Source organism: Molothrus aeneus, chromosome 4 (genome assembly GCF_037042795.1).
Source record: "Molothrus aeneus isolate 106 chromosome 4, BPBGC_Maene_1.0, whole genome shotgun sequence".
Classification (NCBI taxonomy): Eukaryota; Metazoa; Chordata; class Aves; order Passeriformes; family Icteridae; genus Molothrus; species Molothrus aeneus.
In genome coordinates, this window is record NC_089649.1 from 6832551 (window position 1) to 6857786 (window position 25236).

The following is a 25236-nucleotide window of genomic DNA, read 5'->3' on the forward strand; positions in this document are numbered from 1 at the left end:
GTTGAAGTGAACACCATACTAGGCCAGTGGAAGGGGTACTGATCCCCATACAAGTGGCAGCAGTACGGAGAGAAATGCTTTTAAAAATTGTCTTTAGCTTAAGGATTCAGTAGCTTTCCAGACTGTGAAATATAGGGAAAGTATCCCCCTGGCAACTGGTGATCTAACCTTGCTACCACTGTCCTGCCCTTGAGGATTCTCAGCTGGAGTGACCTACTGCTGCTGTATACCCTGGCATGGTAATCCAGCAAGTGTGTATTTTTGAGTTCCTTTCAGGAATCAGAGCTCTCCAGAGAAATCTGAATTCCCATTACTCCATTTATTATATAACCACGTTAAACACAGCAGGTGTCTTCTGATCAGTCTTCATATGGTACCTGCTTTTTTTGGGGGGGGAGAATCACAACGAACTCGGCGTGTGGAATGGCACAGGAGCTTGTGCAGCCACAAAACCCTCCTGTCACCCACCAGTGCTGGGGCCAGCAGAAAGGAAAACGTCAGCAGCCCAACACTGCAGGGCCAAGGAAAACTGGAGCTCACCTCTGCAGGGATGGACAGGTCTGGTTTTCCCTGTCAGCAGCCTAAGAGGAACCTGTTTCAGCCTTCATATGGATTTTGGTCTCTTTCCCTCCTACCTTCACTGCTTGAAATAGGGCTGGCCCAGCTGCTTCTCTGAGGAGTGCTTTGTATTAACCAGCTCTCTGCAGGCTTTTGAGTCAATGGAGATGCCATGGAAAAACAAAGAAGACAATTTAGAAAATATGATATCTAGAAATGTAATACCTTAAAGAAATCTACACCATGGAAATAACTGCAAATTAAATGAAAGTATCTGGGGTTTTGGTAGCACTACCATTCTTGTCAATGGAAAAAATAGCATCTTTTCAACTTACTGTGGTCAAACCCAGCAGCATCCAGAGAGCAAGTGCTTCCAATGACAATCTAGCAAAAAAATAACAAATGACTATAGAAAAAATCTGCATGGCCTCAAACTCAGACTGCAAGCCATGATGAAACAGGAAAACTGAATTCAGTCCAAATTTCAGCATGTCTCGTCTGTCCCCACACCTCTCTGTGCACATAGAATGTCAAAAGAAAAAAGCCACTTCGTTTGGAGCAGTCAACAAAAAGCCAATAATATATAATCTAATATTTTTTAATTTTATGTACAGGAATATAACGTTATGGCAACTTTGTACATGAAATACATACAGTATTTAAACATGAAAATCAGCTAGGTAAGAATTTACATTAGCAATGAAACTGCTTCATATGCAGCCCAGTTTAATACTTAGTTTAAATCTGTATTTTATTGGGGGAGATTTTAATAGTTTACAATCATAGAAACATTTAAAACAAGACTCTATAAAATAATTTACAGAAACCCTACCATCTACACTGAGAGAAAGGGCCTATGTCTGAGAGTTGTGTGTGTGAGTAACAAGGTGAACAAATGATGTATCTCAGCCTCTTAAAGTATAAAATAATTTAGAAGCAGTTCATGCAATATGGAAGCAAAGGCGTGCCAGTTCCTCCGAGGTTTTCTCCTACCTTGGACATCTACTGAGCATCACATGTGGGTCACTGGACACATAATAACACTGCTGCCAGGCGCTACCAGACAGCACCAGCCTCAGTTCCTCCAGACAATGACTTATGTAAACATAAATATACAAGCTGATATCTTTTCTACACAGTACAAATACAGGTCACAACTTCTCAGCTGTGCAAGTAGTCAATCCGTACACTCGGAAGCAGGATAACGCTCAGCCCGGAGTTCCCCGTGTTCCTCTGTCCAGGGGCACTAACAGAACTTCCTGGTTTTCACCAGTTTGCTCTGGTATTTCACCGAGTGCCCGCCGTGCCCTATGACATAAACATCCAGCAGGTAGGACTTGCCAGGCTGCAGGCCTCTGATTGTCTCTGTGGTCACTGCCTTCTGGATGTTCTGGCTGTGGAAGTATTTACACAGAACCTTTTCCGACTTCTTCCTCGTGTCTGGGCCCAAGCACTGGTTCTGCTCTCTCTTCTTCTGCTCTTCGTTGTAATTGTCATCCACTTCCCTCTTGTAGATGCAGAATTTGTTCCTCTCCTGCGTGCCCAGCCACGCCACGGTGACCGAGGAGCACGTGCGGAGCTTGTCGAAGGCTTTGATCCGCGTGTCCTCGGGCAGGGAAGGGAAGGACTGCTTGTTAGGCCTGCTTGTAGCCAGGATTTTCAGCATGGAAGCGCCTTTCTTGCTGCCCTTCAGCCTAATCAGGTACTTGGCTTTTGCTTTCCCCCGGAGCTGGAACTGCCGCACGCCCTCCACGCTTTGAGACAAGAGGAGTTTTCCATCCCTCCTAACTTGGATCTGAACAGCATCCAGGCAGGAATGAACGGAAAAGGTGACTTTTTGGTGAGATGAAACAGGGGCAAAACGTAGAAATTTGGCTCCCTTTCTTTTGATGAACACATCTGTAACTTTGCCGTCCTTCAGCTCGACTGTTTTCTGCTTCGCCTCCTCCTTGGTCCTGGCAAAGGTGCCGACATAGGCGGTGCTCATGTTGGTGTTGGTGTTCACTGCAAACATGTCGAAGTAGTACTGCGTGTCTGGCTTCAGGTCAGACACGGTGAAAATGTTCTTGTTCCCAATACAAACTCTGTGCAGGTCAACTCTCGGCTTTGGGGGTGTTTGCCGCCCAAACTTGGACGATTTTAGGAAACCACGTTCTTTGCCAGAGTTGTTGTCGGCAGGGAAGCCAAAATGGGCAAAGTCAAAGGGACTGAAATCCAGACCTGGCTTTGGAGCCATCATGAAGGCGTCGTCAGAGCTGAGCTTGGCTTCGACAGCACAGAGGCTTTTGAAGTTGTGCTCTTTGTTGATGACGATGCAGTACTGGATGGGCTGTCTCAGTAAGGAGGCCGTGGGGCTCGGTTTCCATGCCAGTGTCACTGTTGTACGTCCCAGGGAGGTGACATCGATTCTGGGATCGTAAGGTAACTCAGGATAAGGCTGGTCTGACTCTGGAGTCGTGGTTGCATACACTTTAAAATGGGTGTCTTTCTCTGTGGACAGCAGATCCAGCTGGTACAGCCCAGAGGGGGAACTGGAGGACACAAAGTACTCCACATCATTCCCTTTGTAGGAGAAGAGCTCCGTGCCTTCCTCGCTGGTAATCTGCTGTTTCTGTTGCTCAAGGGGCTCTGGGTCACCTGGAACAGAAGCAAAAGACAACATTTGTACAGACACTCTCTGCAAATGTGAAAAAACAGAACTCTAAAAGGCACATTTTACTACATAAAGTACAGAAGTGAGATGGAAAAGGAAGGGTTTGTCTTCTGAGGAAGATGTAATTGATCAACACTTCTGTCAAAACAGAGAGGAAAATTGGTTTGGCACTCAGGTTAAACCCAAACACAAAAGAAACTCCACCTGACCAGTGTTAATGGAATTTCATGAACAGCAGCTAACACCTTCCACTGGAGTGTCAGGCATCCCACCTGGAGTTGCCCGGCATATTTCCCAAGGGGAAACTCACTCACCTGTCTGTTCCTGGATGTGGACCCTTGGCTTTGGCCATCTGAGTCACACTGAGATTTTGTTGCTAAACACAGTGGGGACCAGAGGTGTGTCTGCCATACCACGTGGTGTGTGGGACAGGTCAGCACATGTGTCAGAGGCTCTGGCAGCCCTCTTCTCTCCTGAGCAGCAGCTACACAGCTCCATGTCTGGAGATGAGTCCTTCCAAAGGGTGGGCTCAGTCCTGCTGCAATGCCAGCCCTGTCTCTCCAATTTTAGCTTGTGTAAACACCTCACAGCAAAGCCCCCATCAAAATGAGTCACTCTGGGCAAACACAGTTTGCTCTGGCAGCAACCAGACCCCTGTGACTGTAACCTCAGCTTTTACTTCTTTGTAGTCCTTTTCCTTTCTTTGTTGCTGCCTGTTGTCAATCTCCTGCACTGGAAGACCAAAACAGCAGGAGATCATAAAGACAGGCCTGCTGTGAGACTCAGTGTTTGAAGAACCTTAAATCCAGGAGAAAAGCAGGGAAGGGGACAGGGGAAGTTGCTGATGGTTTGTTACCTGATCCTTCCCCACTGGCTTCCTCTGGGAGCTCCTGCACACTCAGTTTCCACTCCAGAGGGGCATCACATGGTGTCACTGTCACTGCTAAGGGAGTGTTGTCCTCTTCAACCACAAAGAAATACCTAGAGGGAGGTTGACAGACCCACATGTAAGGAACTCCTGATGGCAGCCAGCTGGCAGGGATTGACTGGACATCATCAAGGATGGTCTAGGTGGGGCCACAGAGCCCAAAGTGTTACCAGCAGGCAGAGGGAGTTTGGAAAGGCTGGTGGGCCAGAGCTAAGGAGCAGAGCTCATGCTTCTGTGTCAAGGCAGAGCAGAGGGCTTTCGGGCCTCCTGCCCTCCCCTCCAGCAGCTTTACTTTCTACCCCTATACTACCTAGACACAAACAATGACAGAGAGATAAATGAGGGGAACAAGGTCTCTCCTGGAACTTAGGGAGATGCTCTTCCAAGCAGGACACACATTGTATCCAGGTAAGCACACAGAGGTGCACACACACCCAGCTGCCCTCCCACATCCCTCCAGGCACCACACATCACCTATTGTAAAACGTTCCTCGCCAATGAAGGCTGGAGGAGGTATGTGGCATGAGGCAATGCAGCTCTTCCCTAAACTCTCTGGAGCCTCAGGTTCTTCCCCAGTCTAACCCTCAGTATTTTCTGACGCACAGGGTGAAGTTTGGGAAGTGGAGATTTCAGACCAGGCTGCCTAATGCTGCTTCTTTAAAGCACAGTAGGGAACAATGGAGAGGGACAAGTGGGGTGGGTCAAGCCTGTACTTTCTTATTTCCTTCCCGCTCCTATTGCCTCCAGACATGGTTAGTGGTCCCACTTCAGGGAAATTCTGCAGTCTGGGGGAGCTCTGGGCTTATCTGAGGAATCAAATAAATTGGACAGACTCTCAGCTGGGGAGGCCAGATTGGGCTGGAGGCTCACGTGTTTACTTCACCAAACTGAACAGTGGCATTTATATTTTTCTGGTTGAGACCCAATTTTGATCTCAAAGCACCCAGCAACCAGAGCTACTGCCTTCCAAGTTCAGCTTCCTCACTTGGGCCAGGCAGAAATACCTTTTGGGGGTGTCTCGGAAGAGGTAGCTGCTGATTTCAGCCCCGTCAGGGATGACTGAGGAGTCGTGGAAGAACGCCTTGTCCCGGATCTGCATCTGGAAGAGCTCCTCATCCCTGGTGGGCAGCTTCTGGGGCCTGGAGTCCAGTGGCAGCAGCAGCAGCAGCAGCAGGAGCGGCAGCAGCGGGCAGCGCAGCAGGAGCATCCTGCAGCAACGACAGGGAGGCACCTCAGGAGGGGCAGCACGTGCAGCTCGTCTGCGCTGGGACCTGGGCACACCTACCACAACCTCACTGCACTTTGTGTTATGCAGGCACCTTCACTGCCACACAAACACCAGGAAAACTCCTTGTAAGGACTGAGCTCAGACTGTCACAGCACTTGGATAAAGGGTGTCACCAAGATTTGCCCATCCTGAGCAGAGACCGAAGCAAGCCCAGGCACTGGTTTCAAACTGGAATTGCTACCAAAGAGCAAAAGCCTTCCACGTGCTTTGGCGAGTTACACTGGGATGTTTTGCCACAGCAGAAACGGAGCTGGCTGGCCTTGGGAGCTACAGCAAGCACAGAGCAGACGGAGGGTACATCGGCTTTGCTTCCCCTAGGAGACTTTGGTTGGGCTTCCAACAATCCTCTGGAAAGTAAATATTTCCAGTGAAACTGTTCTTGACAGAAATAGCGAATTAGGAAAACATGTGATACAAACCCACACATATTCAAAGCACATTGGTATTAGCATGCAATTCAGCAGGGCTTAATCCTCAAGCCTGATGGGAATTGCAAAACACAAAAGCAGAGAATCCTTTACAAATTAGGCATAATAACTCATAATCTTAGCCTTTCATTATTATGTCTATAACTAGGTCAGAAATTACTACCCTAACATATACAGTGGGACAGGCTGAAAATCTCCTTTCAGTACAGTAGATGATCTCATCTATAATGGCTCTGGGATGGGGGGGAGAAAGGGGAAACAGCCCATTTCTGGTACAAATGTATCAAGTTTAAATGATTAAATGATAACCAATTTTAATTAGGAGAAGAAAGAAAAAGAAATGTTTAGGCCATTACCTTAGCTGTGTTAGCACTGATTTTGGGGAGAAACATGCTAAAAGCAGGGCTGCCAGGAACAGCTTCTCTTGTCTGCTGGCAGAATGTGCAGTCATGCACTGCTCTGGGTACTGCACTGTGAAACAACTACTATTTTATAGCAAACTCTTCCTTTTACCTCAGAGATCAAATTTGTCACTGAGCTATTTCCCACCACGCCTAATATTTTATGTAAAAGTAGCAAACGTAAAGCTCCTTGAGAAGTGGCACACTGTAGTCCAAGCCATACTAAAACTGCTCTTGCTAAATCCCTCTCCCTGCTGCCTCCAGCTCCCCTTCTGCCTGTGCTGCTCTCAGCACAGCTGAACACAGCCACCCACAAGCTGCACAGCAGGGCTTCTGACACCAGCACGGCCGTGGAGGGCTATTTTCACACTCATTTTGCTGCCTCTGACATGGTTATTTACTCATTCCTTCACCAACATGCAGGTTCCCCCCCACTCACCCCTCCTCTCTGCTCTCCCCTGATATCAGCTCATTCCCTCCCCCCTTTCTACTGTTTTCTCCAACTCCTGCTGTCCAGCTCAGTTCCTTCATCTTTCTATTTTCCCATTGAAATCAGTGATGGGACAGGGAAAACACATGGCAAACTCAGCAGGATCCATGAGCCAGGAGTGACCTGCACCCTTACAGGTTGCAATTTTAGGTCTCAAATGGTGTGCTCTGTTATCATTCGGGATGGTTTAATGACAGGTTACTGCAGTGCTCTGCCCTACACAAGGGAAAAGAATCCAGGGCTTTACCCAACACATGCAATTGCTACCTACAGGTAAATCCTGATTTAGCTTTCCCAGCCTTTGTCAAAATTCATCCCAAACAGGTCCTGAGTTAGCTTTTGATCACAGTGGATAGAGTTCCTCAAATCCAGACTGGAGTGTTGATACTTACCAGCAAAGTTAAAGACATTTGACCTTTTGGAGCAAAGATCACAAGTCAAAATACTTGCTGGCTTGAGTCACCAAAGCCAGCAGAAAGCTCCTCTCACACAAAGCACGATGAGTTTCGTGTGCTCTAACATGCTGTTTATTGATTTTTCGAGTATTATTGTTGGCCAACAGGGATGAAATTCCTTCCAACTTAATCACAACAGTTACAGCAGATTATGTGGTTAGGTAAGAAACTCTGACGCTTTCTGCAGACAGCGTCCTCCACATGAACCCCCTGAAACTGCAATCCTGTGTATTCCCATAGTTCCAGTGCAATGGAACCTCTACTAAAATAAACCATTTTGATTATAGGCTAAGCTTCACTTCTTAAATAATTTCACTAGCTAATGCACTTTAAAAACTCCCATAAACAGTGTTTCTGCCCCCCTCAACAGTTACAGAGCAGTGACAAGGTACAGATTCGTCTGCAAATTCTTTATCTAATTATAAAAGCATTTCGGCTTAAAAATAACGCCAAAAAGACACATGAAATTTAGTTCTATATCCCTGCCCGTCCCACACATGAAATAGCTTGCAAAGTTGTCAACTGTTACTGAAAAAGGAAACTTTTATAATCTCTGTTCTTTGACAAATTAATAGAATTTTGAGTGCTTTCATTTTTAGGTAGCTAACCTCAGAGGCTTAAAATGGGCCCAATTTTCATGCACGACACTTCCAAAAGCGGGACAACAGCAAAGAGGCATCCAAACCTGGCTCACAGTTTTTGGAAGCTGTGCTGTCAGTGTTACACCACCCTTTCACACCAGTTAATAAACAGATTTTAGTTTTTGCAGAGCACTCATTATAATTTGGCAGGGTTTCAAACTAAACCCTCTGTAGTTTACTCATGCAAAACATCAAGAGCAAAGCAAAAAGCCCATTTATTCATCCTATGTTTGTTTCTGGGCAAGCTCACCAGTGACTTTGACAGAGTCCCTCAGAAAATGCACTTGCTAGATGTGAGCCTGTGAATTCATGCTCTGCCACCCAGTCCTCAGAAAATCCCAAAACAATTTTCTTGCCTTGGATTCGTTTTTAGAATCCAGGTACAAGCTGAGGCCTAAGCACTGCACTGCTAAGCCACACAAATTACATGAAATACGTTGTGTGATTTTTTTGTTCTCTAGGCTGTGCCGCGCCTCCTTAAACGTCTTTTATTCAGTTTTCTACAAGTTTGTCTTGTTTTCTTTTCTTTTAAACTCATGAGTCAATATTTTATTGATATATTCCTGCTGACTGGAGGGATTTTCCTGCTGTTTATCACTGAATTTAAGAGAGTGCCAAAACAAACAGTCCTAAGTGAAATAATAAGCACCGTTTTGCTTCTCCAGGATTGCAAAAGTGCCCTCTAATGGCCCGTCTTTACCTTTCACTTCTTCCCCAAACTCTGTCTCAACTGAGCCTCAGACCCAGAGGGAAAAGTCCTGCTGGCTGACTGAGCTGGGGAGCCAGAGTGAGCATGGAGCATCCAGAGGGTGCCATCTCCTCCCAGGCAGGGCTGCTCCCAGGGGACAAGGCCACTCGGTTTTGCCTGCCAGGCACCAGGACACTGAACCTGCGCAGGCTGAGGGATGCCAGGGCAGCTGGCCAGGGGTTCCTTGGGTTTGCACCTGGAATGTGGCAGTGCCGTCCCCAGGTGAGCAGCTCCCAGGCTACACAAACACTGCAGGAGCAAGAGCCACACCTCAGGAGATGTTTGCTTAAAGAGCCCAGCTGTATTTACCTAAAAAGATCAACAGATGAAAAATACATGCTGTACATTGGAGAGGGAGATACACGATTTTAAACACTTCAAAATTCACCACCTTGCCAGAGGCTTGGGGCTTTTTCCTTCTTTCACAAAGAAGAAATAACCATTTTATAAATGGCATTTTCTCAACTTGAGTTAAAAGCACATACACAAAAATCATCATTAAGTCAGGTCATGGGTTTTATGACAATTACAATTAATTCCTCTCTTTTAAATAATCTCCTTACCCAACTTTTCCAAAACCCCACCTACAAAAGCCCTATACAGCCCTCTCTCCTGCCTTTGAGACCTCTGGGTAACAAACTCCATCTGCAATTCTCCAGGTAAACTGCAATTAGGATCAGAAGTGGAGAGGATAATGGGATTTACAGCTGGCTCAGGTCCTGAGTTGAGGGACAAATGAACTGGAGCTGTGGCAGCCCCTCATGGGGTTTTCCCACAGGCTCAGCAGGGCACACCCTCAACCCAAGCCAGAAGCAGGTGGCCTTGGGGACAAATGAAATGATCCCATTTTTGATCTCCCTGGTTAAGGCTATGGTATTTTCTGGCTGACCTTTTTTCCCAGCACTGAAACGCAGCTGTGTGGGGAGCACTCTGTAAGGGATCAGAGGCTCCCTGCCTACATGCCACCACAGAAACCCCACCCAGCAAGCCAAGAATCCATTTTGTTTGGCTCTTGGGGATCCAAGCAGTTGTCTCCTCCTGTTTGGGCTTCACTGTGCATTTAACACAGGCACTCACCAAACACACCTATGCTGTGGAAAAAGGGAGCAAAGTACTGGATTCACCACATGCAACACTGGTACCTGTTCACAGTCATCTTCCTTGATCTATGGAAATCATTTGCTTTACTCCTTAACTGTCACCCAGACCTGTGAAGGACTTAGAATATCAAAACAAAACCATCTGGGTTTACCTGGCGCAAATGTGTCTGGAATAACCAAACCCTCACGTAAATTACAGAGAGTGGGAAGAGCACAACTGTAATTTAGTGAGGATAATTTCAAGGTACTGCCTGACACAGTGCTCTTGTGTTGCATTTCTTCTCTTTTTATTGTATGGATGGTTAACTTTTTTTCTTCCTTACATCCTATTTTTAAACTCTGGTGTGCTGGGGGTGGGGTTTTTTTCTGTTTACATTACCCATGCTGCATCTCATAATAAGTCTGCAGATTTATTGACGTGATTTAAGTCCAGCTTTGGAAATAAAAGGGCACTGTGTGACTTCTTTGACTTATTATAGGAATGCTGCAAGTAAAGAGCCCGTGAGCTTTTCCATTATACACTCCATTTCCAGAGATATATGCCACAAATACATGCACCTCAGCACACACAGTTATCACCTGAGCACCAGAGGAGTTTAAAAGCGCTTATAAATTTGGATTGTAATGCAATTAGTTACTTTTAATGTGCAAACAAAGAAAAATAATGCCTTTGCAATTTAAGCATTTACTGGGAGCAGCTCAGTTTGTTTGTTTAAGGGGAGACCAGAGGGGAAAAGTGAAGGCCTGCTGTTTAATGCTGACTATTCCCTAAAGGATGTGGAAAACGCTTGGTATGTTTTTCATTTGGGCTTTTTTGTGGTTCCTTTTTTTTTTTTTTTTAAAGCATCGCTTTTGAAAACTTGTTGTCTGGTCCTGCCTGGTGCCTGGGGAAAAGCATGGGCCAGGCAGGGCTGTGGGACCTCTCCAGGGGCTTGGGACAAGAATTGCAGCCCCAATAGGGATGCAAGGGTGCATCACTGTCTCTGTGGGTTTTAAAGACCAATTCTTTGTGTAGTGCCACAGCCAGCTTGACATGGCAGCTCCCATTGGCAGGACCAGCTGTAACTGGGAGGGCAGGAGCTCTCAGGGACCTGTAATCCATGGATTAAAGCTCCCTAAGTACACAGGGACACGATGGACTATAATGCCTTTGAAGCATGGAGGCTCCACCGTGTCAATAACCTGTGGATTAACCAAGCGCCTCTTGCAATTCCAATTCAACCCACAATTTTCCTTTGCTGGGAAAATTGTTGTTTTAGCCAAGCAAATCGCTGTGGCATTACAGGGAAAAAATACAACCATTTAAAAATAGGAAGGTTGGAAGAAATAAGGATACATTTCTACCAAATCTTAATGGACAACAGTGGCAGTGAGCTACAGCCTGGGGAAGAGGTTAACTCCAAAGGGGCATCATTAGAAAATGCAGAGCTGTCTCAAATTAGACATGTCGAAAAGCAAACATACTCGGGGAGATAGGGTATCAAAAAAATCAAATTTTACATGGACTATTTTGTTTCTAAGCTGAGATTTATTTATTTTTCCACTTTTAGTGGAAACAGATTCAACCCTGATCACATCAAAATCGTCACCCTGGAGCTGGTGGTGGCAGCTGGCCGCCTCAAAAACCAGCTGAGCCAGGAGATGCCATTGGGGACGCTCGAGGAAATGCCTCATAGTTCTCCTTGTTTCAATCAGAGACCACATACCAGCGCTTCTCTCTTTCACAGCCACCTCTGCCCACGGGACTCAGCGCCGAGTGTCAAACCCAAACAAACAGCGCGTCCCCGGCGGCCCCTGCTACAATGCTCAGTTTGTTCCGCGCCTCTCCTTGCGAGGGGGTGGCAGCGGCACGGGAAGCAGGGATGTGCTGGAGCACGGGGAGGCAGCCAGCTGGCAGCCCTCCCCCCAGGACAGATGTTACCTCCCCTGGCCGCTCCAGCACCGGCTGGATCCCTGCTGCTGGCCCTGCTCATCCTCCCAAGCCCGTACAAAAGCTCCAGGTGGCTGGATGTCGCTCCTGGAAAGGGCAGGCGTCATGGGATAGGTGACTGGTACCAGCTCCTGCAGAGGAAAATATGTCACACTCGGAGAGTCTGACCCAACTCGGAGTAGAGGAATTTTTTCCATAGTCTCAGCAGGGGTTGAGCCCCAGTAGGAGAAATAAGGCAGAGAAATCTCGGTTTGCACAACTCCAGGCCATTTCAGATAACCAGCCCCGAATGCCACGCAGCTCTACCACAAATCTTTCAGCGCAAGCGCTGGGGGTGTTTTATAATGGAAAGTAATTATTATCCCCTTGTTACGAGCAATAAAAGTAGGGCAGAGACTTTCCTTGTTCAAGGAAATCCCAATATAATCCTTTCCTTTAATCATAAAACAATAGCTACTTTCCTTGGCCAAGTCATTCCGCCTTCAGCACAGCTCTCCGGGTGTAGGTTGCTCTCTCTCTGTAATGAATTTCAGCAAGGGGATTAGCAGGGAGGAACACACGAACAATTACAAATTACAACCAACACCAGCCTGTTGGTATTTGCTACAGAGTTTCCCACTGTTCCTCTGGAATACTTCAGTCTGACATTATGAGTGAGCGCCCTTGCCAAAATCCTCCAGGGACGGGGATGAAACGTCAGGGCATGATACAGAGCAGGAACAGAACCAGGATCTGCATCCTCAAACTGCTGGGGCAGGAAGGCTTGGGAAGGTGCTACAACACAAACCCAGAGTCATGAACTACCAAAGGAATGAAGGTTGCTTGAGCCATTCCTAGGGAATACACTGGCATGGCAGCTGCTCCTGGCCAACAAGGTGTTTGCTGAAGGGAAGAACACAAGGGGCTGGCACAGGGCAGGGAGCTGTGGGAGAGGCAGGGACAGGCAGGTCACCAGAGTGACTCCCAGAGCAAGAGCAGAGGAAGCTGAGCTCCAGCACCTCCAGCAACAACCTGAGCACTCACATTCTGGAGTGGAAAGCTGTGCCACGAGCGCACTGGAATTCCTTATGCACTTCTCCCCTTGTAGTTTTTGGTTGGTGATTTATAAAGGGAATATTTCTTGGAAAACCTGTCGAGTGCAGAGGGGCTGATTCCCACAGCTTCCATCAGACATGCAGTTTCCCTGGGTGTCAGGAGTACCACTGCACACATACACAGGATTACAAACCACAGCCAGCCCACGGGCATTGCTATTCCCACTCACTTCCCTACCTCTACACACACAGTACTCCCACAACAGTGACTCAGGAAGTCTCCTTTGCCATGTCACCTCACCACCCTTATTGCCACCAAGGGTTTCTCACCTGCCATGGCACAGAGGAATAGCAGCAGCTTTCCAGAAAGCTGGAAGAGCAGAGCAAAACAGCAGCAATAACAATGCAATACCTGGGGAAGAGACTGCATCCCTGTGCTGCCACCAGAACGGTATCCTGCAGTGGTGCTGACCCCACAGGAAAGATGAGTTTTCCTGCTCAATTCAGAGTTTGGCCCATTTGAGAATTGTTTAGGCTGGAAAAGCCCTCTAAGACCATTGAGTGCAGTTGCTAACCAGCACTGCCTAGGCCAGGGTAACCCATGTCCCCAAGTGCCACAAGTACACGTATTTTAGATACTTCCAGGGATGGTGACTCCACCACTGCCCTGGAAAGCCTGTTCCAATGTTTGACAAGCCTTTCCATGAAGAAGTTTTTTGTAATATCCAATCCAAACCTCCTCTGGCACAGCTTGAGGCCATTTCCACTTCTCCTATTTGGGAGTAGAGACCACTATATATTACTGGTAACCACAGTAATACATGTTATATTTATAGCTGATCCCTCAAAATTTCAAATCCCTGAATTATCATCAGAACACAAATCTTTCTGATTGCACTTACTATCCAAAACTGGATTCAGTTTTGTTATTTTCTACCTTCAGCTTTAAAAGTATGCAAAGGAAACCTTAGGCCCTGCAAGTCCTTAATGAACCCTCAAGGTGCTCTCTCATAAAGATTTGTTGCATATCAGAGTAACTTCACAGACGCTGCGTCTCATTTTCCCTGGCTGAAAAAGGGCTGCTGAAAATATGTAAACATTTGTCAAATGTTTGAAAACGCAAAGTATCAAATGTAGTGCTGAAACTGTTGATATTTACCCATTTCTACCAGCAGCTCTTAGTGTTAGACCTGGCAGATCTCAGCCACAGCAACAAAGACTCCCAGATCCAGCATGGATCTTGTCTCCCACATGGATCCCCACCATCCCCAGGAAGCAGCACACACCATTTCTTAGCACTGGTTCCTGAGGGGCTGCAGTGGCTGAGAGACAGGATGGCTCATCCTGGATGAAGCACATCCAGCCCCAGCACTGCTCCTGGGTGTCACTCAGCAAATTCCCTCCTTTGCATGCTCCCTTTTAGACAGGTCTATGAGAACGAGCAGGAATGCTCACACTTCCTAAAGCTTCTATTTACTCCCCCAGCACCCTGCTTAAAAGAAGACACAGATTCCCACAGATAAATTAGTGAAATTAGCTCAATAAATTAGTCAAAGTTGTTACTGGAGGGCATGAGCTGCTCCTAATTTCTTGACGTAGCTACCTGCTGTCCCCACCATGGTGCCTGACATTTCCCACTGCTTCCAGAGAAAATCCCAACTTCCCCCAGCTGCTCACCCAGCACCACTCAACCCCCTCCAGTGCTAAGGAGCCATGTGACAGAGCAAGGATTTGACTCCAAAGGGCAAAATGATGGGGAGAGAGTGAGGCAGAGCCATGGAGGTGGCCTTGGTCAGAGCTGACACACGCTCACCTCTCTGGAGAGGCTGGAAGAGCCCACGAGTCCAGCCACAGCTCACCAGCCTCCAGCCCATCACACCAAAGCAGGACAGGAGCACATTTGGGAGCTGCCAGTCTTCAGTCTTCCTTCTAGCACTTTTCTGTTTTTTAATCAGCCAGCTTGTGCATTTCCAAGCTGGCAAGTCCTTCCCAAGTGCAGAAGGGATGGGTGCTCCAAAGGGATGTGGGGCCAGAGGTTCAAACCTGCCAGGGTCACCTGCAGAGCTGTGGTAGGGGGTCTGAAAAATCAGATGATTGCAAGGGTTGGTTTCAGCTCCACTTTGCTGCTGGGCCAGTGTTTATTTGTGCAGGCTGGCAGGGGAAAGGTTATCCCTTTATGTGCTGGCTGCCAACAAAAGCGGAGGGAGCCCATGCGGGCGGGGAGGCCGGGCTGTCATGGGTGAGCGAACATCCAAACAGCCCCAAAACCTCCGGCCCTCTTATGGCAACCATACATCCCAGGCTGACAGAGCAGCAAAGGAGGGACAAGAAGGGAGGAGTTCCTGCATTCAGAAAGGGGGAAGAAGTGGTCAGAGTTCTGGTGTGGGATCCAGCGCTGCTTTCTGGGGGGTGTCCCTCCACCAGCGACTGGAAATGGCTACCAACATTCTTGGATGAAAGTTACTGCTAAAGGATAAAACGTCATTCCAGCATCACTGCTGATCATTGCTAACCCCCAAAAGCTGTAAATTCATACAACAGTATCTGCTCCTTGGTGCTTTGGCCCCTCAAAGCATCTCAGCAGAGGCTTGGCCATGTGGGAGCTCTGCCCACGGGGACAATGCCCCCGGGTCCCACTTTGCTCCCACACCTTTCACCAAGGGCCACGAGCTGGGGTCTGCCCAGTCCCAGGGTGAACAGACCCTCAGTGAGCCCACAGTGCCCAGAGGGGATGCTCATGCACCCTGTGAGCAACAGGCTGAGCCAGAGCATGCTTTGGGCTACTGGAAACACACTGTGCTGAGGTCTATGAATTTTGCATTTTCTAGTGTAAGTCCTAATTGCCTGGATTTTCTCATAAACACCTTGCAACTGCTTTTTCTTACATGAGAGGGAATTAGCATGTGCTCCATAAATTAACAGCACATTTCTTTCCCTGAGCCTGCCACCCTGCTATCACACACTTGCAAGAGATGTCTTAGACTCTTGCTTTAAAATACCTGCTTAATTCAAACATTAAATTTAGACTTGTTCACATGATGTGAGAGGGTCTTAAAACCTACTTATTTTCTCTCTTTTTTTTTTTCCTGACTATTGTACTCTAACAGGATTATAAAAGTTTTAATCGACTGATATTAAATCTTCCCTGCAAAATTGTAACTTTAATACCCCCTAGGACTATTAGACTTTTATTCATTATTTCTCATTACTGAAAAATCAGTTTGAAATAGCCCCTAGGGTCTTCCCCAAATAAGGATAAGATCCTATTAGTCGTACAAATCATACTCAAGGAAGTAATTCTTACCCAGGAGAGAAAACCCCCAGGGAATTAAACACAGATTTAGTAGCCAAAGGAAGGGAAGGAACAGGGACTAGAAACTGTTAATGCTGCACATTGATGTTTTCCTTCACATCCAGAGACCAGCTGGCAGCTCCAAGACACTTGGCTTTCCAACACCATCACAATCCCAACCTGTGAACTGCTAAATTTCCATCAGGTTTCTGGATTTCAGAATGCTGAGGCACATTTAGACTGTTTGACTAAAAACAAATTAGCAGTAAATCTGCTGCACCTAAACAAAGCAGAGAGAGATAAAGAGAAGGAGACTCGCTTCTTGACAATATTCTGGCTGCTTTGTACCAACATCTTCCCTGTCCAACCATCCCTGCAAATGTGTGTGAGGAATCCCCGATCCCACCGTGCCTCCGCTGGTCTGGGGCTGCTCTGTCTTGGTACTGAGCGAGTTAAAGGTGAGAAAGATGAAAAGCATCATTTTTCTCACCCCCTAATAAAGTTTCAACAAAGTTGTGTTTCCTCAAATAATACAGGGGGGAAAAAAAAATAGACTCAATTAGGCAAACAATGCTTTTCCCCTGTAAATCACAGGGGAGGTGTTGGCCTCGGTGCTGTGTCACCTTGGGAGCGTGCGAGGGTCACACTGGAGGGGCACTCATATCCGGACCCATGGAGCAGGGAATGAGGTAGGAGAGATAAATTATAAAGATAAAGCCTCTTGCTTTTCAGTTTTCCAGGTGCTAGCAGCAAGTACCCACTGCTTCCTATCTCAGCTGTCACACAAGCAACAAACATGTCTCTAAGCCCTGAGTTTAATTACCCTGAAGCCAGAGCAGCCCCACTTCAGGCCAAAGCTGAACAGTCCTGAGAGAAATGGTGAGAAATGCTGACAGTACCTGCCTGGGTGCGAGGGCAGAGCCCAGGGCGAGATGCTCTGTGCAGGATCTGCTGCTCCCCTCTGGTAACTCGGGCACGTTTGTGCTCAGTGAAGCTGTCCTGCAGTGGGGCTGGCTTCTCAGGCCACTCCTGCCGCTGATTACTCCAGTGACATTCCAAACCCATCCTGTAAAATGCCCCCCATCAGGTTCTTGGTGAAGCTGGACTATCAGCTAGCTCACACATGAGGTGACATGACACACTGCCTGTTCCTGACATGTCCCACATGACTGACGTGCTCCCTGTGGAGCAATCAGAGCCATCCACGCAGTCATGAGATTTTCAGCTGGTTCCTGTTACAGCTCTGTGTTAACATTGATCCTTCTCCTGTTCAGTGGGTGTCCTTGCATGCAGCAAATGAGAAAATGAATTCTGAGAGAACAAACTTCTTTCTAATATTTGCTCTCTTTCTCTCCCATCTGAATGTATTTCCAGCTTGAAGCATACTCTCCTGGAGTGTGAGATAATAAATGCTATGATTTATTATCCTGACCTGTTTCCCAATCTAAGGGCAAATACTTCCTCTCTAATGACATCTTGTTCAAGTTTTCAAACAACATCTCCTCAGCCTTCAAAGCTCCCTCCATCCATCCACAAGCTTATTTGAGTTGTCTTCTCAGGCAGAAACTATCCCTGTTTGATCTAATGAGGATTTTTGCCACAGAAGTACATCTTGTGATGTGAAACAGAACAGTTTCTGCACTCTGCCTTTTCCCCAAAGCAACGCTCGCTCACTCACTGCTCTACTCATGAGTTAGCAGAGCTCAAGCAGTTCTTAAGTCCCTTCTCACTGGTCTTACCTGGGATATTCTCCTTCCTTGGGTGTAATACTGATTTCACCTGGTTTACTGCCCACACAGTCAGTGACACCAAAACGCAGAGCTCACCAGTGCTCAGTGTCACACCAGGTGCCCCATGATCAAGTAACCATCGGTCTCATAGCCCGTCTATACTCTCTCACATGGAACTTATATTCCAAACATGCATTCCTTGATCCTATAAACTAGCTGGGGTTATCCTCCCTGATGCTGGGGCATTCCCAGCAGCATGTGTACCGATCTGTAAGGGTTTGTCAACTTGTTTTCTTGTATAAAAGAGGCGGCCCTTCCCTCCTTCAGTCCAGTCCGCTCTTCTCTGCATGTTATAACCAAACAGAAAAGAAAACAAACCAAAAGAAAGCAAGCCCTCGCCCTCTACTTTACCTCTCACAAGTGGCCGAGCTGGTAGCCCCGAGCAGCCCTATCGCCCTCCGGGTTACCAACCTCTCCCGTTCGAGTGCCGGGAAGGAGAAGCGCGAAGGAGAAACGCGGAGCTTTCTAAGGCTGCCCCTAATGCAGAAAACGTGCGCGTTCGGCGGGGGCGAATGGAAACTCGCCCGCCCTCCCCGGAGTGGCCATCGCTACAAATTAGCAAAGCTGCCTCCAGCCAAAGCCAGCCAGGCACTGAGAAGATAAATACCCACTTAGCACAGCAAAACAAAACCAGCCCCAGAAAGATGCGAGACCCCGAAGGGGAACTGAAACAGCCCCTTGCAAACAGTGAAGTAATGGGCTTACAGTTTTATTATTCGTATAAACTTTAGTGACTTCAAAATGAACGCGAAGCCAAGCAGGACTTGTTATCCCACTAAAATCTGTGCTGTAACTGAAGCCAGTGCCCAGATGTTCCGTGGTAAAATCCACCGCCTCGCTGCTTAAAAGCACCACATACCCTGACGTACAGCTCTGGCTTGCCTTTATCCAAACCTACTCAGATTCTGGATTGTTTTTCTAGCAATCCTTTCAACTGCCATGGGAAGCATAAAAGGTGGTCTCCTACAAAACCATTTGGTACTAGCTTGAAATGTAACCATTTGCAGAAATAAATCAGGATTTCTTTTTAATAAACTGTTTATCGCCAGCCTCTCGAGACATAAATCGTAGAAGAAAAAGCAGGGTCTGAGTTTAATAAACATCTCATCTTTTTATATATATTAAGGCAGAAGACCCTGGCACACTTCAGACTGAAACATCCAGCAAACAGCCTCCATCCAACCCTGCTGAGGGCATGGCATGGAGCAGAAGGCCACTGCACGGATGGAGCTTTCAGGAAAGGGTTTATCCCTTCATTTTTAGGGGACATCAAAGGCAGTCAAACCTCCTAAGAAGGACAAAGGGGACTTGAAGACGCCCTTACTGCCCCGCACGCAGTTCTGGTCTGTGAACCGGGTTGCTTTGGGGCAGCCTGGGCTCTCGGAGCACTGAAGGATGCTCAGGTTCCAATGAGCTGCACACGGAGCCACAGCACCGAGCCTGCCCCCAGCGCCGCATCCCAGCCTGGCTCACAGGAGGAGGACAGGGACGCTGGGAAAGCCCTGCAGACGGGCCGGAGCTGCGTGCTGGGAGCGCCGAACGACACACGAGCACCGGCTCTGCGGCGAAGGCATTTAAGCCGAGCAGGGAAGGCAGCGCAGGCGTGACGTGATTTTGAACAGCTTGCTTGACAGTTTGCACCAGATTGTATTTATAAACATTAGGGAAACCTCAGAGCTTTTCCTCCGCGTTTCCGAAGTGCTCACCCACAACAACACAGGCGCGCGGGGCGATCCTACGCAGCTCTGCCTCGCCTCGCTGACAAACTTCTCACAACTAAGTAAAGGGGCCCAGAGTCATCTCGGTGGGATTTGCGTCCCACACAGTGCTCAAATTCCCTCTCGTCTCACCACCAAATCCTGACCTTCTCCAGGGTGGCTGGAACATGAGGTGACCTGCTGGCCCGTGATGCCAGCAGCACGTCACGCCCATGTGCCGCTGCCTGCCAGGTGTGGTGGTACCAGGGAGCTGCTGGCAGAGCCCAGCGTGTCCCCACTCACGAGTGGGACATGCACATTTTGTCACTTCACTGGCAGGGCTGCAATGATATGCTGCGGTGCCCACCTTCCACAGCACAGAAATCAACAGGATTTCTGTCCAGGGCCGCGCGGAGACAAAGAGAGTGGGATGCACCCACAGTCCTCATCATGGAAACATGACAAGGAATTTGCAGACATATTATAAAGCTCTCAGAAAATTAAGAAGGGCTCATTATCTGCTGACACAGAAAGCTCTCGAGGAACAAACATCACTGTGCTCACAACAGGGTCAAACACAGCCACAGGACCCTGGATACACCCGGACATGATGCACTACTGCCTATCTCACCACGTTCTTAATGGTCAAACTAGAAGGTAAAAACCTCCCAGTGTTTTAAAAAGTCCTCTTCTGCTTCAAATATCAGCAAGTTTTAAATTCTAGACATTGCTCTGAGCACTTGAGAGAGTTGCAGTGGCACTAGAAAGCTGACCTGGGCAGCTGTCCTGCAGGTACGTGTTTCGTTATGAGGCAGGAAAGCGTGGCTGGGAGGATGAGGCATTCCTGACAAGAAGCAATCCGAAGTACCATTCCTAAAATAGTTCAGAATCAGCAATTTTCAAAGTAGGCTGAGCAGAAACACAAAGTTCTTCCCCCTTCTCCCTCACGGCACAGCCAAGGGTGCTGATGGTGTCCAGCATCCAAAGGCTGTTTTTATGGAAACCAGGCTATGGCCAAGCCTGCAGTGCCTGGCCAGGGTCACCGATGCCATAAATCACTCGCTGCCAACCGCCCAGGGAGGAATTCAGCCTCACATCGCTCTCGCCCCTTCCACTTTTACAGGCACAACTCCACTGTCTCAACCAAGCGTGAAAAGGGTGGGAGCCCAGCCTCAGTGCTGGGTGGGCTGCCAGAGCAGCCTGACTAGGGGATGCTCCAGTGGAGACAGTGCCACAGTTGTGCCACTGAACATCTCCTGCCATCTACGGCTGCTCACAAACAGCCAGCTAGGACACGGAGGGCCGGGAATTTACGGCAGGGATCTTGCCTCCCATCTGAGCTCGCCTCCTGCAGCTCAGTCTAGCCACAAGAACAGCGATACTGTTTAATTGTGCTAATTAACATTGTAACTAGATGCTAACCAGGCTCCTTTGGTGGCGAGGGGAAATCCAAGGGAAGCTACAAGCCTCAGGACCCGCTGTCTGAAACCAGCCTTCCAGAGGCTGCCTAGTCCACGTCGGTGTCGACCGGGATGATTTCCAGAGCAGCCCCGGGCGGCATGGCACAGACAGGATCACGGTCATCCCTGGCACCACGCTAACCCGTCCGGGGAACCAGGGCATTGCTACCGCTCAAGTGTTAAATTCACCCAGAACAAACACGCTCAGACAATCACAGCTTTTCAAAAACCAGCGCTAGCCTTTAACTGCGAAGGTTTAAATACATAAAAGTTCTATCTGCAAGTGATTAAACAGCGCTTTGTAGCCATTGTCTCTGCGCTGTCGAAATAAAAACAGAACCAAGGCTGCACGTAGCAAACCTCGGCACTTACATCCCACCGTAGAGTTTTCTGTCTGCTTCTTTTTTGGTAGCCACTTTTTTTTCCCCGAAAAGCACGAATGATGCTGGCGGAGCCGGAGCCGCTGCCTGCCTGGCACACAGCGGCTCCGCGGCAGCGCCGGAGGACGAGCCGGGCTTCCCGGCAGCCGCACGGGCTGTGGGGCACACGGCCGCCGCGGGCTGCGAGAGGGCAAAACCGGGGAGGAAAAAACAAACCTCGAAGGCGAGGGAGGGATCCGAGAGAACGCCGGGGTTTCTCCCGGCAGCATCCCGCAAAAGCCGCGGCGGAGGAGAGGTGCCGGGACGCGGGCTCAGCGCCGCAGCCGCGGCTGCAGGGACGGCGCCGGGGTGGCCGCGGCCCCGGCCCCGCTCTGGCCGAGGGTCCCGCAGCCGCCTCGGGGCACCGCGCCCCCCGCCCGCCCCGGGGCAAGCGGAGCGGGCTGCGCGGGCGGCCCCGCTCCCCGCCCCGCTGCCGGCGCCTTACCTTGCGGCGTCCGGTCCCGTCCCGTCCCTCCCGCGGCGGGGGAGCCTTGGGTTGATTTTTAGGGGGGCGGCTGTTGACCTAGCCCCCCGCTCCGGTGCAGACGGGCTGCAGCGGGGACTGTGTCACGCACGTTCCTTCGCGCTTTATAGCCCCTTCCCTTCCCCACCCCTCCCCGCGGGGAAGGGAAAAAAAAAAAGGAGGAAAAACAATAAAAAGCTGGGGAAAGAAGCCGGGAGCCCCTCGGGCACCCGCCGCTGCCCGGGGCGAGGGCACGGCTCCGGCTTCGCCTCCCGGGAGGAGCCGCGGGGCGGCCGAGCGCCGGCAAAAGTTTGGCGGAGGGGGCGCGGAGCGGCGGCGCCCGGCGCGTCTCGCTGCTGCTGCCGCCGGGGCGGGCAGGGGGTGCCCCGCGGGCGCGGCCGCCCCGCCCCGCCACCGCTCCGCCACCGCAGGGGCGGGCCCGGGGGGAGCCCGCGGCACCGCGGGGAGCCCGGCCCGGCCCGCCGGCCCCGGCAGAGCCGCGCAGGGGCAGCGCCGCCCGGCTTTGTGCCGCGCTCGGCTGCGCTGGCAGAGCCTACTCAACATCCATCTTGGAGGGTTGGATCCTGCCCGAAAGCAAAGCCGGGACGGGGGAATGCGGGGGCCCGGAGGACGCGGCGCTCCCGGCTCCTCTTTCACGCGGCCGCTGCTTGAATCGGTCGGGGGCTGCGGGAACGCTGCGGAACATCCCAGCAGCGATGGAGGCGGGAGAGACCGTCAAGGATGCGTGAGATATGGGATTTACTAAACCTTCCTGCAACTGAGCAAACGGGTCTCGAAGCTACACGTTCAACCTCTCACCTTGTCCCTCATCACGTTTTGGTCAGAGGCAGCTTTCAGGTTTGGGGGCCGAGCGACAATTTTTTTACTATTACCTGAGAGCTGCAATGAAAAGACAAAAACGATCCTTTGCCATTTAAAAACAAACCCATCTCTTTTTGTTTCCTTTCTGGCACATCAGACATAAAAACGTCAAGTGCTACATAAGCATTAACCAAGTTATTACTGATAGCAGCTGATGGGTAATTGCCAGCAGCTAATCATTCCTGCCCTATTATTTCAGCAGATTTGGGGAGCAAAAATTAAGTAAACCCTCTTTTTATTTTTTTTTCCCCTTGCAAGACAGCTGAGCAAATCTGACAGCAAAGCCTCAGTGGAAGGATGCAAATTGTCATATTCTGTAGGGTGACGTGTAGGGTGACAAACAGCTCCACTCGGTGAAGACACAACCCCCAGAAGAGCTCATGCCTTCAGGGACACACAGCTGTCCAAACCTCTGCTAATTGCCATTAGTTAGTGCCACTTACCTCCCACTCTGTCAACTCACAGAACAGCAGGGTCCAGCCAGCCAGCATTCTGCCCAAGGGTCTGCTCAGAAATATAAGTTCACTGAACAAAACCCAGGATTAGGAAAAAGAGCCCTGTGGGAGCCCCTATCCCGTTATCCTTCTGTTTTCCCTTCCCTATTTTTACATATTTAATAACTCTATTCATTGTTTTCCAATAGGCTTTAAGGGTAGGAGTTTAGGGAAGGGAGAAAGACAAAGTTTAGGATAAATTTATGCATGTTTAAGGAGAACTAAAAAATACCTGGTAGTACACAGCATCCCGACTTCTTCCCTTCCTAGAGGATCGTCTGCTTCCGACTGCAGCACCTCGATAAGAAAATCTCAGCAAACTACATGTGCTCCTCTTCTGATGCAGAAGGTGCAGAGATTCGATCATCCAAAAATGGGAGAAGCTGACTAAATGAGAAAGCTGAAATTAGTGAGGAAAACCTGGTACATTGTGAGGAGCCTCCCCCCAAGCCTTCAGAGTGCGCGGGAGCCAGCAGAGAGCGATGTGCTCAGGTGAAGGCAGCAGCTACCGCCGGGTGCAATTCATGGCACAACAGGGTTTTGTAGAGCCTGCAAAGATGGCTGGCTCGGGTTTGAGGTCATTAGAGGTAAAATATTGCTACCCAGCCAAAGAGCTCTGGAGACCGTGCGCCTCACACACAGGCAAACCGATTATTTTGAAGCCAAGGACAGTTTTAGTGCTATTGTTCTTAGGGGGTATCACTGTCTGTGATTCCAGGGGAAGCAATGTGACATCCCTGGGATGTTATTTGCAGGGGTATGTGCACACCAGCTCCTCTGCACAGATAACTCTTGGTTTGGATGCCTGCAGTTCCACCTCTATCGCTGCTGTAAATCTCTGTGGTGATTTAAAGCCCAGCACAGAGCGAGGCTCCCAGCCAGAGGCACAGGCAAAGCACTTCCACAACAAGATTCAGCTCTCCCAAAATTTATAAGGTACAAAAACATTCAATGCAGATACAGGAAGCAGATTTGGAATTTAGATACTGGAAACTACGGGAAGTCTGGAAGGTGCTGGAGCAGCCTCCTAAACGGAAACCAAGCCATGAAAGCCAAACACAGAAAATTCTCTCGTGTAGGTGATTGCTTTGAAATCCATTAAATAGTAGCTGGGATAGTCCCAGCTGCTATCCCAGCTCCCAGAAAACTGGCATTGAAATACTCCCCCCTGGAACCAGAGATGATTCACAATCACTTACAGGAATAGGCATGGTCGTGTACAACACCCAAGAAGTCCTCAAGTGTGAAATGCTCCTCCTTATGTCTTTAGGGCAAAACTGACAAACTAAAGAGGCAGACAGAGCAGCAAATCTCTAAATGATTTCTCTCTGGGCACACACCTTCTCCTCCCACCCTCTCATAGGCTTCCAGGGAAGTGAGTAACCAAATTATTCATCCACACGCAGTCCCAACCTCTGTCTGCAGCCGTGCATTGCTTCCTCGGGGGCTGAAACAGCTTTGATTCTAGGGAGCAAATAAATATCCCAAATTTTGAACATCTCTAATTGGATCCCAAGGAGGGCTGTAAACTGTCTGGGTAAGAACTGTGCTCCTCACAGTTTCCCCATGCTGGGAGGCCCCGTTAGAGTGGATGGATAGGTACTACCAGGAAACAAGATGCATGTTATGTACAATGAGAAAAAGAGCAGGAAATGTTTAATAAGCTATCCAGTGAAAAAAATCCTGAATAATAAATCTCTCCCAAACAAAAATGGAAACGGGCAATTGGATATTCTAGGAGGAGAGAAAGAAGGATAATTCATCATATAAATAATTCATTGCAAGTTTTAGCAGCCGGCGCTGCCGTGCATTTGGTATGGAAGACAGATGACACTGGGATTGCTTGCGTGTGTGCTTAATTTTGTGTATACACAATTTTTTTGCTGAATTATATGGTTCTCATAGCGGTGCAGATCTGAAGATCTGTTATCAGTAGCCCATTGATTAGCATTTATTACTTGGAAGAGGGTACTGTTATTTTTTAACATCATAAACTGAGGTGCTAACCCAGCCTTACCGATCGATGCTGCCTGATAACCAGACTGTGATGCGTTTTAGTTATGCAGCATCACACAGAGCTCACTC

General features: G+C 48.9%; 1 protein-coding gene across 2 annotated transcripts; it reads right to left on the minus strand.

Annotated features, from left to right (window-relative positions):
* Positions 1 to 1140: 1140 nt before the first annotated feature.
* On the minus strand, positions 1141 to 23422 carry NDNF (neuron derived neurotrophic factor). 2 transcript variants are annotated; one of them, XM_066548923.1, is made up of 4 exons: positions 23384 to 23422; positions 5144 to 5347; positions 4068 to 4192; positions 1141 to 3195 (listed from the first exon to the last, which is right to left on the minus strand). In XM_066548923.1, exons 1-4 carry the CDS (start codon positions 23398 to 23400, stop codon positions 1805 to 1807), a joined length of 1737 nt encoding a protein of 578 aa, XP_066405020.1. In that variant the 5' UTR covers positions 23401 to 23422; the 3' UTR covers positions 1141 to 1804. The 2 variants fall into 2 exon arrangements, with proteins under 2 accessions (XP_066405020.1, XP_066405021.1); XM_066548924.1 differs by lacking the exon at positions 23384 to 23422 and adding an exon at positions 21758 to 21829.
* Positions 23423 to 25236: the final 1814 nt, after the last annotated feature.

What these genes read in the sequence shown, in the direction of transcription:
- NDNF (XM_066548923.1), bottom strand. An exon ending in TTCCGAGACACCCCCAAAAG is followed by an intron (nt 4,193 to 5,143) that starts GTATTTCTGCCT and finishes ACCTCCCTCTAG; the next exon opens with GTATTTCTTTGTGGTTGAAG. An exon ending in AGCCAGTGGGGAAGGATCAG is followed by an intron (nt 3,196 to 4,067) that starts GTAACAAACCAT and finishes CTTCTGTTCCAG; the next exon opens with GTGACCCAGAGCCCCTTGAG.